General features: G+C 35.3%; 5 protein-coding genes across 5 annotated transcripts; 3 read left to right on the forward strand and 2 right to left on the reverse strand.

The window, feature by feature from the left end:
• Positions 1 to 320: 320 nt before the first annotated feature.
• LOC135134009 (uncharacterized) lies at positions 321 to 2,575 on the reverse strand. Its single transcript, XM_064062576.1, has 3 exons — positions 1,955 to 2,575; positions 699 to 1,903; positions 321 to 417 (listed from the first exon to the last, which is right to left on the reverse strand). Exons 1-3 carry the CDS (start codon positions 2,363 to 2,365, stop codon positions 321 to 323), a joined length of 1,713 nt encoding a protein of 570 aa, XP_063918646.1. The 5' UTR covers positions 2,366 to 2,575.
• A 47-nt stretch (positions 2,576 to 2,622) lies between these two features.
• LOC135134124 (proteasome subunit beta type-6-like) lies at positions 2,623 to 3,638 on the forward strand. The gene is made up of 5 exons (XM_064062739.1): positions 2,623 to 2,790; positions 2,858 to 2,925; positions 2,975 to 3,106; positions 3,154 to 3,428; positions 3,483 to 3,638. The coding sequence occupies exons 1-5, from the start codon at positions 2,719 to 2,721 to the stop codon at positions 3,608 to 3,610; spliced, it is 675 nt and encodes a 224-aa protein (XP_063918809.1). The 5' UTR covers positions 2,623 to 2,718; the 3' UTR covers positions 3,611 to 3,638.
• On the reverse strand, positions 3,630 to 5,112 carry Eif2alpha (eukaryotic translation initiation factor 2 subunit alpha). Its single transcript, XM_064062738.1, has 5 exons — positions 5,009 to 5,112; positions 4,421 to 4,896; positions 4,137 to 4,369; positions 3,969 to 4,084; positions 3,630 to 3,918 (listed from the first exon to the last, which is right to left on the reverse strand). The coding sequence occupies exons 2-5, from the start codon at positions 4,888 to 4,890 to the stop codon at positions 3,748 to 3,750; spliced, it is 990 nt and encodes a 329-aa protein (XP_063918808.1). The 5' UTR covers positions 4,891 to 4,896; positions 5,009 to 5,112; the 3' UTR covers positions 3,630 to 3,747.
• A 252-nt stretch (positions 5,113 to 5,364) lies between these two features.
• Positions 5,365 to 9,780, forward strand: LOC135134120 (protein DEK). The gene is made up of 7 exons (XM_064062735.1): positions 5,365 to 5,548; positions 5,650 to 5,712; positions 5,954 to 6,367; positions 6,421 to 7,065; positions 8,165 to 8,413; positions 8,465 to 8,617; positions 8,669 to 9,780. Exons 2-7 carry the CDS (start codon positions 5,659 to 5,661, stop codon positions 8,681 to 8,683), a joined length of 1,530 nt encoding a protein of 509 aa, XP_063918805.1. The 5' UTR covers positions 5,365 to 5,548; positions 5,650 to 5,658; the 3' UTR covers positions 8,684 to 9,780.
• A 676-nt stretch (positions 9,781 to 10,456) lies between these two features.
• Positions 10,457 to 10,837, forward strand: LOC135134011 (small ribosomal subunit protein uS10-like). Its single transcript, XM_064062577.1, has one exon. The coding sequence runs from the start codon at positions 10,457 to 10,459 to the stop codon at positions 10,835 to 10,837; it is 381 nt and encodes a 126-aa protein (XP_063918647.1).
• Positions 10,838 to 10,945: the final 108 nt, after the last annotated feature.

The raw sequence follows: 10,945 nt of genomic DNA on the forward strand, positions 1-10,945 counted from the left end.
ACACACCTAATTATTACCTATATACAACTTAATAAAAGTGTGTAGATTTTTAAAATGCAAGTAAAAAACATGTATTTGTTGCAAGCAGAATATTCTTAACAAAATAGCCACTACATTAAAATAACAAAATAAAGTCTGAGACTTTTTAAAACTAAATTAATTTTTAATCTCCCATCAGTAGAAACGCAAACTGCCTTTGCACTTTTTGTTCATACCTTAAGAAATGTGACAATACAATCACTTTGATAACATAACAATAGGTTAAAGATTTAGACAACTCAATGAAAATCTGGAGATTGCAATTTCGACCTCCTTAGGTATCACAGTACAATATATCTCAGTGGTAATGTTCGAATATTTAACCTCATATAGCCATCATTTTCTTCTGGTATGCACAAAACAAAGCTGATTAATAACCTGCAAAATGCAAAATTATACAAATGTTCTATTTTCTTTTAAAACGTAAATATAATTTTTGCATTTCTGTCTCCAACGAAATTGATCTGTTCGGTTCTTGCCTACCAAATACTATATTACTCAGTTTTTTCATGTATCCAAAGATAAACACTCTTACAAATAAATGAAAAAGTTTAGTTTTTAGTTCTTCGGTATGCAAGCATTCCTGAAAATCAAAATCAATTGTAGTTCGCAGGTGGCTTATAATCCTTCTAGAAAGAGAAGAATGATAAATTGCAGACGGTAAAAGAATGCGCAGGTGATTATGAGTCTGAATCAGAGTTTTAATCACCCCCACATTCGTATATTGTAACCGTCTGTTTTTATCATCGTACTCTTTCTTTTCCACCAAGCCATGATACTGTATATCTGGATCCCCATCGTGCTTTAAGTTAGATCGACAGATTTCACAGCCAAGTGGTTCTTTTGACATATGTTTGACTAGAAATCCGCTTATGTAGCCTATAACATTCTGGTCATAAAGTTTATCCTTCGTTACAGTATCAGGAACTGGTGGCGGTTTCCACTGATCTTCGACACACTTCCGATTTATTTGAAGACCAAGAAACTCCCGAATTGTGATCACAAATGAGTCCTCATCTTGTTCACAATTAGAGCCACGAGAATGATAGGAGCAAAAATTCTTCATCATCAATGACTTATAAAATGGCACGAATGCTCGACAAGTAGGATTTGTATATCGTCCTCCATATTGTCTTATTTGACCAAAAAAATTTTCCAACGGATCTTGGTTAAAAGCTCTTGCAGGGAAAAAGTTATAGCCAAGTTTCGTTAGAGTTTCCTTGATAATCATAAAACCATTTAAAGTACGATACCACCCCTGTAAAACTGGGGGTTTTGCTCGGTCTCCAGCTTTACGTGGTACAAATCTCATGTTGCTGAACATGCGTTTCCCTTCTAGCCAACAAGTGTGATGGTAATTTTTAACTCCTACCAATTTACGTAAGTTCTTACCACCGCAGTCTCCAAATCCTCCATTAACACTGTCAAAGACAGAATCCATGAACATAAACAAATCGGAAGTGTATTGAGCATCAGGCGGCAGGATTCCCCCAAATGTCCGGCTGGAACAGAGATTTATGAAAGAAGAAACACTACGGCTAAAGACCTGTGAAGCATAACGAACTTTCATTTTTTTGCCTCTTAAGTTAGGCTTCACATGGTCTATGGTGATCTTTGGCATCATTCTTAGGTTGTCACCCAGCGTCTGATCTAATCCATATGCCGTTTCAAAAAAACTCCAAGAAGCTCTTCTCTCCACACCTGCTTTATCTACATAAAGCAGATCTTTGGTGAGAAGATTGTTCCGCATACTTTTTAGAAGATGAGGAGGATCAAAGAGAGGGACAACTTTGTGATCACCAATTTTTATCACATTCTCTTCAGTTTCCTCTTCATTTTCTAAAATAGCACGTCGCCTGGTTTCCTGCAAAAGTATATCGATTGCGGCACTGTTTGTAGTGCTTTGATCACAAACCGAAGCAATGATGTTTAAGCCTATCGCTGTTGCTTCTTTCACAATCTCTTTATAAAAACGGACAATGTTTACGGCAGCTAAAGAACTTTTACAAAAAGCAAAAGCAACAGGTTGCTTCCACCTTCCAAAAATTCCTCTAAGCATAAAGACGCAAACATGGTCTGCAATTTTTTCCGTCCTTGTTGTACCGTCATCTTCAAAACCCACAACTCTGTCCTCACAAGGCAAGTAGTCAAGGTGAGGCTGTATGGACATCTCATCGAAGATGAGAGTACACAGATTGTACTTGGGGTCCATTTTGCGACGTACTTGCTTTCCGAGAACTTCGAATATGGGTTTGTTGATACCCGGTTCTATTGGAACTCTATTTAGGGTTGCCCTCAGAGTGTCAATAGACGGCAACGTAAACATTTTAGACAGAAGTTTGTACGTCTTCGGGCCATGTTTCCATATGGCAATGGCGTCTGCCTTTTCCTCAAACGTAAAACTCCTGCCTTTTGGTTTACGATTTACGTTCCTAATCTGATTTTCGAAAAACCGCTGCTGAACAGGAGTCAACCCTTCTACGAGATCAACCAATCGTTGATCCCGAACAAATTTCCTTGCGGACTGTAGGTCATGTCTCCGACTGTAGGGTTTTCTATGCCAGTTATCTCTGTTGTAACTAGACTTTTGACAGCTTTTGCAGCTTGTTGACAGCTGACAACAATTAAATTCGTGAATGTCATTGCGATTTGAGTTGGAAGCATTATTTTGAAAAAAAAATGCCTCCAGTGATCACTGATTTAGCCATGAATACTGAAAGTGACTGGATGAATGCTGCCCATAGTACTGGGGTAACTATTTATTCAATAATCAAAATATTTTTTTAGGTTAGGCGTCTTTCATGACTTGTTGTTTTAGACCACTATTATGGCAGCTGAATTTGATGGGGGTGTGATTATTGGGGCGGATTCTCGAACCACCACTGGGTAGAACATTACTAAAGTTTCTTTCCATTTTTATGTTTATTATTTTCAGGTCATACATTGCCAATCGTGTTACAGACAAACTTACAAAAGTAACCAGTCACATTTATTGCTGCCGTTCAGGATCTGCAGCTGATACTCAAGCAATAGCAGATATAGTGGCTTATCATTTGAATTTCCATGGGTATGTTTAAATCATTATGTGAGCTATTTTGACATTATGCATTGTAGCATGGAGCTTGGAGAAGAACCGTTGGTTGAGACAGGAGCATCCGTTTTTCGGGAACTGTGTTACAACTATAGAGACTCCTTAATGGCTGGTATTTTGGTGGCAGGTTGGGATAAACGTAAAGGTGGTCAGGTTTATTCCATTCCGATTGGTGGTATGTGTGTAAGACAGCAGGTTTCAATTGGGGGTTCAGGATCTAGTTATATCTACGGTTTTGTGGATGCCAATTATAAATCCAACATGTCAAAAGATGACTGCGTCAAGTTTGTTACATCAGGTGTGTTTTTAGCGTTATTAATGAAGTTAACGTTATTCTAACGTTTTTTTGCAGCTTTGGCGCTTGCCATGTCAAGAGATGGTTCCTCTGGTGGTGTCGTCAGACTAGGAATAATTACAGAAGATGGCATCGAACGTAAAGTTGTTCTTGGTAATGAATTGCCAAAATTCTTTGAAGATTAGTTTTTTTTAATAAAGAAAATCATCATTATATTGTTTATTGGCTTAAAATATTGAATTAAACCACAAACTTCAATATAAAAACTTATAATACACATTGTATTTAATCTTAAAATTCTTTTTTGTAATTATGGTTATAATTAGTTTTCTTCTTCTTGTCCAGATTCGTTTCCTTCATTATCTTCCTCATAAACTTGGCCTTCATCTTCTTCTTCCTCCTCGTCGTCGCCAGCAACTTCAGCATTTTCAAGTTCAGCTCTTTCCATTTGTCGTTGCAATTCGGCTTCATCTGTAGCTGTCACAACTTTGGGCTGCCAAAACAATTCAATATACATAAGTTTTTTTAAATGCAACAACTTACCGCCATTTGAACATTAAAAACACCCCCCAAGTCTGTAATCGTTTTCTGAATCTTTTCAATTGCATCATTTAGTATTTTTAAACCGTCTTGCTTTTCAGGCGTTGAAGTAGTCATTACTAAAAATATGTGCAAATTATAGAGAAAAAATTAAATTAGATAAATATCTACCGTAAAGTGGTGGTGCGATCAAATTAATTTTAATAGGTAACTCTTCACTGGAGAGAGATAATCCCGCTTTCAGAGCCGTCTTCACAGCATCAATGCCTTCGTAGCCATAACAGGCACACTCAATATCTGCTCTGATTTTAACTGCCTGTGAAGTCAATTTTCTCTTGATATTACTCAACAACACTTCCTTGGTTTTCTCATCTAACTGACATTCATCCAATATACTGGGGTCCCTACAAAATCAAAATTAACAACTACAAGAAAACAAAGACACAAATAATTACAAAACAGCTTGTTTGAAGAAATCATAAGCACTTGCTTTACTTTTTTTATACTTTTCTTCAAAGTTCCACGCAGTTTTCTGGTATAACTCCTCCAGTTGTTCATCTGATTCAAATTTGAGCAATTCAGCAACGTGTCTAAGGATTGAATTCACTGCTTTTGCTTTAGCAAATCTTTCAGTGCATTTTTCGACATCTTCAGCACTAACGCGGCGTTTAGATAAGTCAATGTAACCTTTATCGGTGTCCACTCTTATAACTACTACGGGTTCTGTTTTTCCTACCCTAATTAATTTATTAATGGAACGAATACGTCTTCTGGACAATTCAGAAAGCAAAATCATGCCTTCAGTATTATTGTATTCTAGTAGACGGACGTAAGCCCCCATTTCGGCAATCGATAGTACGTTTACCATCACCACATCTTCAACCTCAGGGAATTTTTCCCTGTAAAATCTACAGGAAAGAGGCATGTTCACCTGAAATATGGAAACGGTTTTAAGGTTAAGTCGGAAACATGAAACAGTCAGCGCTATAACAACTTCTGACGATGAAAAACTAATAAAACGTTAGTTTACTGGAATACAATACCTATTTAATCCTAATTAAGTCGATGAAAAGTGACGAAATGTTAAATAATTTCACGTGTGACAGCACTTGTCCAACCTGCCGAACTTTTCGAGAAAGAAGAACATGGAACTGTTCGGTATCTTTTTCTATCTCATTGGTGCAGGTATCTACCTTTTCATTTTATGGGGCGTGAAGCAGCACTACGTAAAAATAAAAATCGGTGTTGAGAGTTACAACTGAACCGTGAATTAACCACAATTAATTTTCGTGATCTTTCCACAAGTGGGTGTTTGTATTTACTTCAGAAAAACAATTGTGTATAAATAACAGCTTAGCGACAAGAATTAAGAAATTATATTCTTTTCGGTTGGTAGTGCCGGTACTGTAGACACATCCGATACAAGCCAAAAACTTGTAATCGCAATTGTTTGAAACTTTTTACAAAAGACAAATCTTAAACAAAGACCCAATTCTTCCCTGGTTCTGCCCACAGACAAGTGAAAATCACTGTGCTATTTTTATTTGGAAATTTGTGAAGCGTCGCACTTTGGAAAAATCCCAGTAAGTCATGTAATTCTTCGACTAGGTACACCGGCCATCATGTACATGATTCGCGTTGGTTGATTATGCAATGCGTGTGACTTCTTATTGGACATTTCTAGACGCGGTATATGACAGTTAAGATGTCTAGTGAAGGTGATTCTTCCAAAAATCTCTCTTCAGAGGTAAGTACTCGTTTTTACTCAATCACCAATAAAATCTTTATTATGTAACAGACTCCCACTGTTAAATTCGCAATTTTCTCCTACTACTTTCACGGCATTTTAGCCTAAAAAACAACATGTTAGTGGAAGAAATTTCAATATGGCGTATGTTGATATTTGAAAAAGCGGGAAAACGAAAATTACAACAAAAATCATACCGAAAATATTGCAAAAATATTAAATACGTCGCATTATGTTGCAGTCTAACGAGAAGAGTGAGGCCGAAAATACGGATTCTTCACAAGACGCCAAAACTGACGCACCTGCGGAGAACAGCGATGAGAAGAAAGAAGAGGATTCCAAGCCTAAAGATGCTCCAAAAGAGTCTTCAGACGAATCAGATAAAAAACCTGATAGCAGCAAAGCAACTGCAGATAAAGCAGAAAATGCAAAAACTGAAGTAACAACTTCGGATAAGAAAGAAGAGAAAACCAAGACCAAGGAGACCAAGGAGGAAGATGAGGAGGAAAACAGTGAGCAGGATGATGAAAAGAGTGAGAAAGGTGACAGCGAAGATAAAGAAGTGCCATTACTTGATCAGCCTCTTGAAAAATCTGGTAAAAGAGAACGTAAGAACGTGCAGCGGTTCAATGAGGAGCCTCCAGAACCAAAAGAGGTAAATTGTACACTCACATTTTGTGGCGGTATTAATCCAATAAAATATTCTAGATCGAGTTTCCTAACGGGTCCGGTACATCCCTGGGCAACATACCACGAGTAGATGCTTCAATTTCACGTTTTAAAAATGACGATATGAAGGTACTTCACCGAATATTATTTAAAACTCCTGGGAAAACCACAATGATTAAGAAAAATATTAAAAAATTCAATGGCTTCGACTTCAAAAAAGACTCCGATGAGTATACTAAAAAAGTAGCATCATTGCACAAATATGAAGTTAAACATTTGAAAAGCGTTTGCGAAATGTTGGATCTTCAGAAGACTGGACCCAAAGATGATATAATTGAAAGGATACTAGATTTCCTCCTAGAACCTAAAGATTCTGGCAAAGCAGTGGGAGGTGGCAGACCGAAAAGAACTGCTGCAGTACGAGCCAATAACAGAGGATATTCGTCTCATGATAATTATTCGAGCGACGAGAAACATAGTGGGCGTTCAGGTAGAGACAAAGGTAGACGTTCCAATCTTAAAGATGATAGTTCCAGTGCTAGCGACGAAGACTTTGAACCTTCAGATGAAGGAAGTGATGAAAAACCCAGAGTTACTAAACGAAAACGCGTTGATCGCAAAAAAGTTGACTCTGAGGATGAAGACGCTAGCGAAATGGAAAGCGCTAGCTCTGATGATAGTGACGTAAGTTACTATTTATTTATTTATTTTATGACCCACCACTGACCCGGAAATGACCGGCATTCAGGCAAGACTTCTATCATTACGGGTACTAAGACCAAGTAATGATATGCATTGATTAGATTTATTAATTATTTATTAATAATTGATGTTTGCTAACAACATTCATTATTTAATTTTTGTGCAATAGAATACTGAAATAGTGACACTAATTTGCCAATTGCAAAGAAATCATAATAAGAATCTAATTTTATTATGAGATTTTGATGGTCTGAAATAGTTTGACAGGACTGGCTTATGTACAAAGCTTATGCATTATATACATTTTTCAGTATGACTTGTTCAGTGAGTAATAAAGTGAGGATACAGGGTTATAAAAACTGATAAAAATTATGATAAACAGATGACAAGAAAAATTGGAAGCTGCGTTTGTTATGCATTAAATTATATAGTTGTTTTTATTGATGCCATTTTTTTCCACTTTAGTTTTAAATTTAGTATGGCCATAAACAAACAAAACTTTCAAAAACAGAGCCTAAAATTCAAACTTTTTATTTTTACAGTGAATCTTTATTTCATTTCTAGAATAATTTCAACAAAATATTACACTTTGTTTTAAAACCTGATAATTTAAAACTTAAAAACACAAATATTGTAACACGTAAATATTACCTTATTCTTTGTCAAGGTATTTTTAACTTTCGATTTTTATTCATTTTCCGTGTATTTTATAGCTATTATTTGATTTGTTATCTTTCATCAATTGTATAATCATTTCTTTTCCTTCTCAAAATTTTCTAGTCAATTTAACGTTTTGACGACGGCCAAACTTTCAGTAGTAACCCTAGTACAAAATGTAAGTCTTTGAGTTACAACAATATTTTATTAAATATTCGTTCTAGGACGTGATTTTTTTTTCGTTGTAAATTAATTATTTGGCACAAACATCAAAACGATGTGGGATTTGTTTGTTTGATTTTATTGATTTCCAGTTTTATGATTACTACTTTTTTAATTTTCGATAACAACCAATTAATCGGCCCACATTTTGATACTCGTTATATTTTTACTCACGAAACCGTTCGGCCATTCATTATTTCAGTTCCAAGATGAGCCGAAAAGCAAACGTAAGAAGACTGTAAAAGCCAATAATAAAAGTAAAGGTAAGGCTGCGGGCAAAAGAGGTAGAAAACCGGCACCAGCGAAAAAACCCGCTAAAGGAGGAAAGAAAAAGAAAGAGAGTTCCGAGGAGGAGGAAGAAGAGGAAAGTGAACAAAAAGAAGCAGCAAGCAGTTCTTCTGAAGACGAGCCTTTAGTGAAAAAGGCAGCAAAAACCGCTCAACCTCCCACTGTATGTTGTACAAGTTTACTTTAATATGAAATTCTGTATTTTTTTCTTTAGGATGACGAAATTAAAAGTTACGTCAAGGAAATTTTAGAAGGGGCGAATTTAGAACAGATCACTATGAAGACTGTTTGCCAACAAGTTTATGCCCATTATCCAGATTTTGATCTCGCACACAAAAAGGACTTCATTAAGTCTACTGTAAAATCTGTAAGTATTTTATGATGGTGGTGTGAGAAATATTTATTTTGTCAATTACAGCTTATATCAACGTGAACTTGTTCAATCGCTAGAGGTAAAACATATTGTAAAATAAAAGCAACCCTATGTGTATGTCCGAGTACAAAGTTTGTATTTCGTTTTTTTTTTTTTTCATATTTTACACTATGCATTTTATCAGATAACTTTGGCAAACTAGTTATTAAGTAAGTTAGTTTTTAACGTATCCAGATGTTTGCAAATGAGTTCTGGGCTTAAGTGAAACTTTTTTATCTCAGAATTTGTTTGATGTACATGGTTTCTTCAAGTTTATTATTGTATATTCCACCTACATTAAAGTATAGTATTTATGTGTTTGATAGTTATCTCAGAGATCTTAACACAAGAATTTTATTATACATAGATAAAACACCTTTTTGTTGGAGAGAACTAAATAAAAATTGTTAATTATCTATTGTTTTCATTTTTAGATTTATTTGATTTTTTACGTAATTATGTGCAAATTAAAGTGTAACAAAGAACTTGTTTACTGTCAAAGCTTTTAATATCAGTTTGCGGTTGTTTAAAATGTCTGCCAGAATATAAGAGAAAACCAAGATTGTACAAATTGTGTCAAAATTAAAATATATTTTTTCTATGTAAGACATTTCAAATAACCAATTATTGTTTTAGTTTCAACTGTGTAAAGGTGACTGTAAAAATCTTTTTTTATTAATAATATACTGTCATTTTCTTTCTTGCTTCTACAGGTTGTCATGTGAAATAGTGTTTTGAGTTTCCAATGATTTAGAGTGCTTTGTTGTCTTATCAAAATGTCTATGCTAGTAGATCTTAGTAATAATTAACAATAGAAATCTAAATTGTATTACTTTCAAAATACAATCTTTATTATACTTGCTCAGACTTTTGATTACTTTTTGCCTAGAATATCATGGAATACAAAACATTGTTGAATTAGCGTCTCCAGCGCTGAATTTTTATTTTGTGACTCATGAAAGTCTCATTAGGTACCGCTTAATCTGGTTGATGTTTTGAAATTCCTCTAAATTGGCAAGAATTACTGGCCTGAGGGCTTTCTATTAGATGATGTTCCAAAAATAAAATTCAAGAATGAGAAACTGCTCCTCAACCCTATTAAATAATTTTTAAGTCAATTATTAAGTTTTTTTTTGTTTTGTTTCTCTGTGTTGCTGTTGGACAAATAATTTCCTAAACTACCAAATTATTTGTTTTATATACTATCCCAAACTGCCCAAACGATCCAAATACAATTAGCATTAGATTGTATGTCAGAAAAATATTAAACAATTTTTAAAAAATTGCCTTTTTACATAAGTTTTAATCAGTTCATTCTTTCTTTAGAGTAACAATTCTAAAAAAAAAAGCAATATTACTGTTTTTTTTTAAATGACGTCATCAACTTTTTGGTGGGCATAAACTGTAACACCATAGTGATAAAGTGCTTATCCTTGAGAAAAATTAATCAATCTGTTTTGCAGGCATGACTGTTTTTCAGCCGGAAATTCATTTGAAAGCAGTGTTAGTGAAGCTGAAACTTCGTCCTAATTAAATTTCGCGCGAAACACGTAGTACCAACCGCGCGTAATTATCCTTCCGCTAACGTAACAGCACAAAATTCCCTTGGACTTACTCTCTTTTCGTCCATTTTGAAATCGTCGGGCGCTGATTTGGCCTTTCTGGTTCAGCGCTGGTCAACTCATAAAAGTTGATTATCTCGACCAGAAATTATAAACATGGTAAGTATGACACTAACCTAAGCCACGTATTTTTTTCTTAAAATCGTACATAAAATTTGTAGGTTAAGTAACCATGCTTTCCGTTTTCCAGGCATCTGCTAAAGAAGGAAACCCCGAAAAACCGGGTCAAGATGCGCCTCCTATTCACCACATTCGAATTACTCTAACTTCTCGCAATGTCAGGTCTCTGGAAAAAGTTTGCTCGGACTTAATTGATGCAGCGAAGAAACAGAAGCTTCGTGTCAAGGGTCCAGTTCGAATGCCTACCAAGATTTTGCGTATCACAACCCGTAAAACACCTTGCGGAGAAGGGTCCAAGTCGTGGGATAGATTCCAAATGAGAATTCACAAGAGGGTTATTGACTTACATTCTCCGTCTGAAATTGTGAAGCAAATTACTTCTATTAATATCGAGCCTGGTGTTGAAGTGGAAGTAACCATTGCAGATGCCTAAGACATAAATTTTGTACAAGTACAAGAAATATACGTTTTAAAAATACTAATTGAGTTGAGCCTTATTTTAGTCTTCAGTCGCGTATCAAATTATTCGCAGGCACACCCA

The sequence above is a fragment of the Zophobas morio genome, unplaced genomic scaffold, assembly GCF_036711695.1.
Source record: "Zophobas morio isolate AGI-343-1 ecotype UQ-CSIRO unplaced genomic scaffold, CSIRO_AGI_Zmor_V1 ptg000023l, whole genome shotgun sequence".
Taxonomy (NCBI): domain Eukaryota; kingdom Metazoa; phylum Arthropoda; class Insecta; order Coleoptera; family Tenebrionidae; genus Zophobas; species Zophobas morio.

Bases quoted from the DNA above. Each gene is read 5' to 3' on its own strand.
- LOC135134009 (XM_064062576.1), bottom strand. From the start codon at position 2,365: ATGTTTACGTTGCCGTCTATTGACACTCTGAGGGCAACCCTAAATAGA. The intron at 1,904-1,954 runs GTTTGTGATCAA...ATACTTTTGCAG, and splicing joins GCTTAAACATCATTGCTTCG to GAAACCAGGCGACGTGCTAT. The intron at 418-698 runs GTCTGCAATTTA...TGCATTTTGCAG, and splicing joins CACCTGCGCATTCTTTTACC to GTTATTAATCAGCTTTGTTT.
- LOC135134124 (XM_064062739.1), top strand. From the start codon at position 2,719: ATGCCTCCAGTGATCACTGATTTAGCCATGAATACTGAAAGTGACTGG. The intron at 2,791-2,857 runs GTAACTATTTAT...TTGTTGTTTTAG, and splicing joins ATGCTGCCCATAGTACTGGG to ACCACTATTATGGCAGCTGA. The intron at 2,926-2,974 runs GTAGAACATTAC...TATTATTTTCAG, and splicing joins GATTCTCGAACCACCACTGG to GTCATACATTGCCAATCGTG.
- Eif2alpha (XM_064062738.1), bottom strand. From the start codon at position 4,890: ATGCCTCTTTCCTGTAGATTTTACAGGGAAAAATTCCCTGAGGTTGAA. The intron at 4,085-4,136 runs GTAGATATTTAT...ACATATTTTTAG, and splicing joins GATCGCACCACCACTTTACG to TAATGACTACTTCAACGCCT. The intron at 3,919-3,968 runs GTAAGTTGTTGC...TTGTTTTGGCAG, and splicing joins TTTTTAATGTTCAAATGGCG to CCCAAAGTTGTGACAGCTAC.
- LOC135134120 (XM_064062735.1), top strand. From the start codon at position 5,659: ATGACAGTTAAGATGTCTAGTGAAGGTGATTCTTCCAAAAATCTCTCT. The intron at 5,713-5,953 runs GTAAGTACTCGT...ATTATGTTGCAG, and splicing joins CCAAAAATCTCTCTTCAGAG to TCTAACGAGAAGAGTGAGGC. The intron at 8,414-8,464 runs GTATGTTGTACA...TTTTTTCTTTAG, and splicing joins AAACCGCTCAACCTCCCACT to GATGACGAAATTAAAAGTTA.
- LOC135134011 (XM_064062577.1), top strand. From the start codon at position 10,457: ATGCTTTCCGTTTTCCAGGCATCTGCTAAAGAAGGAAACCCCGAAAAA.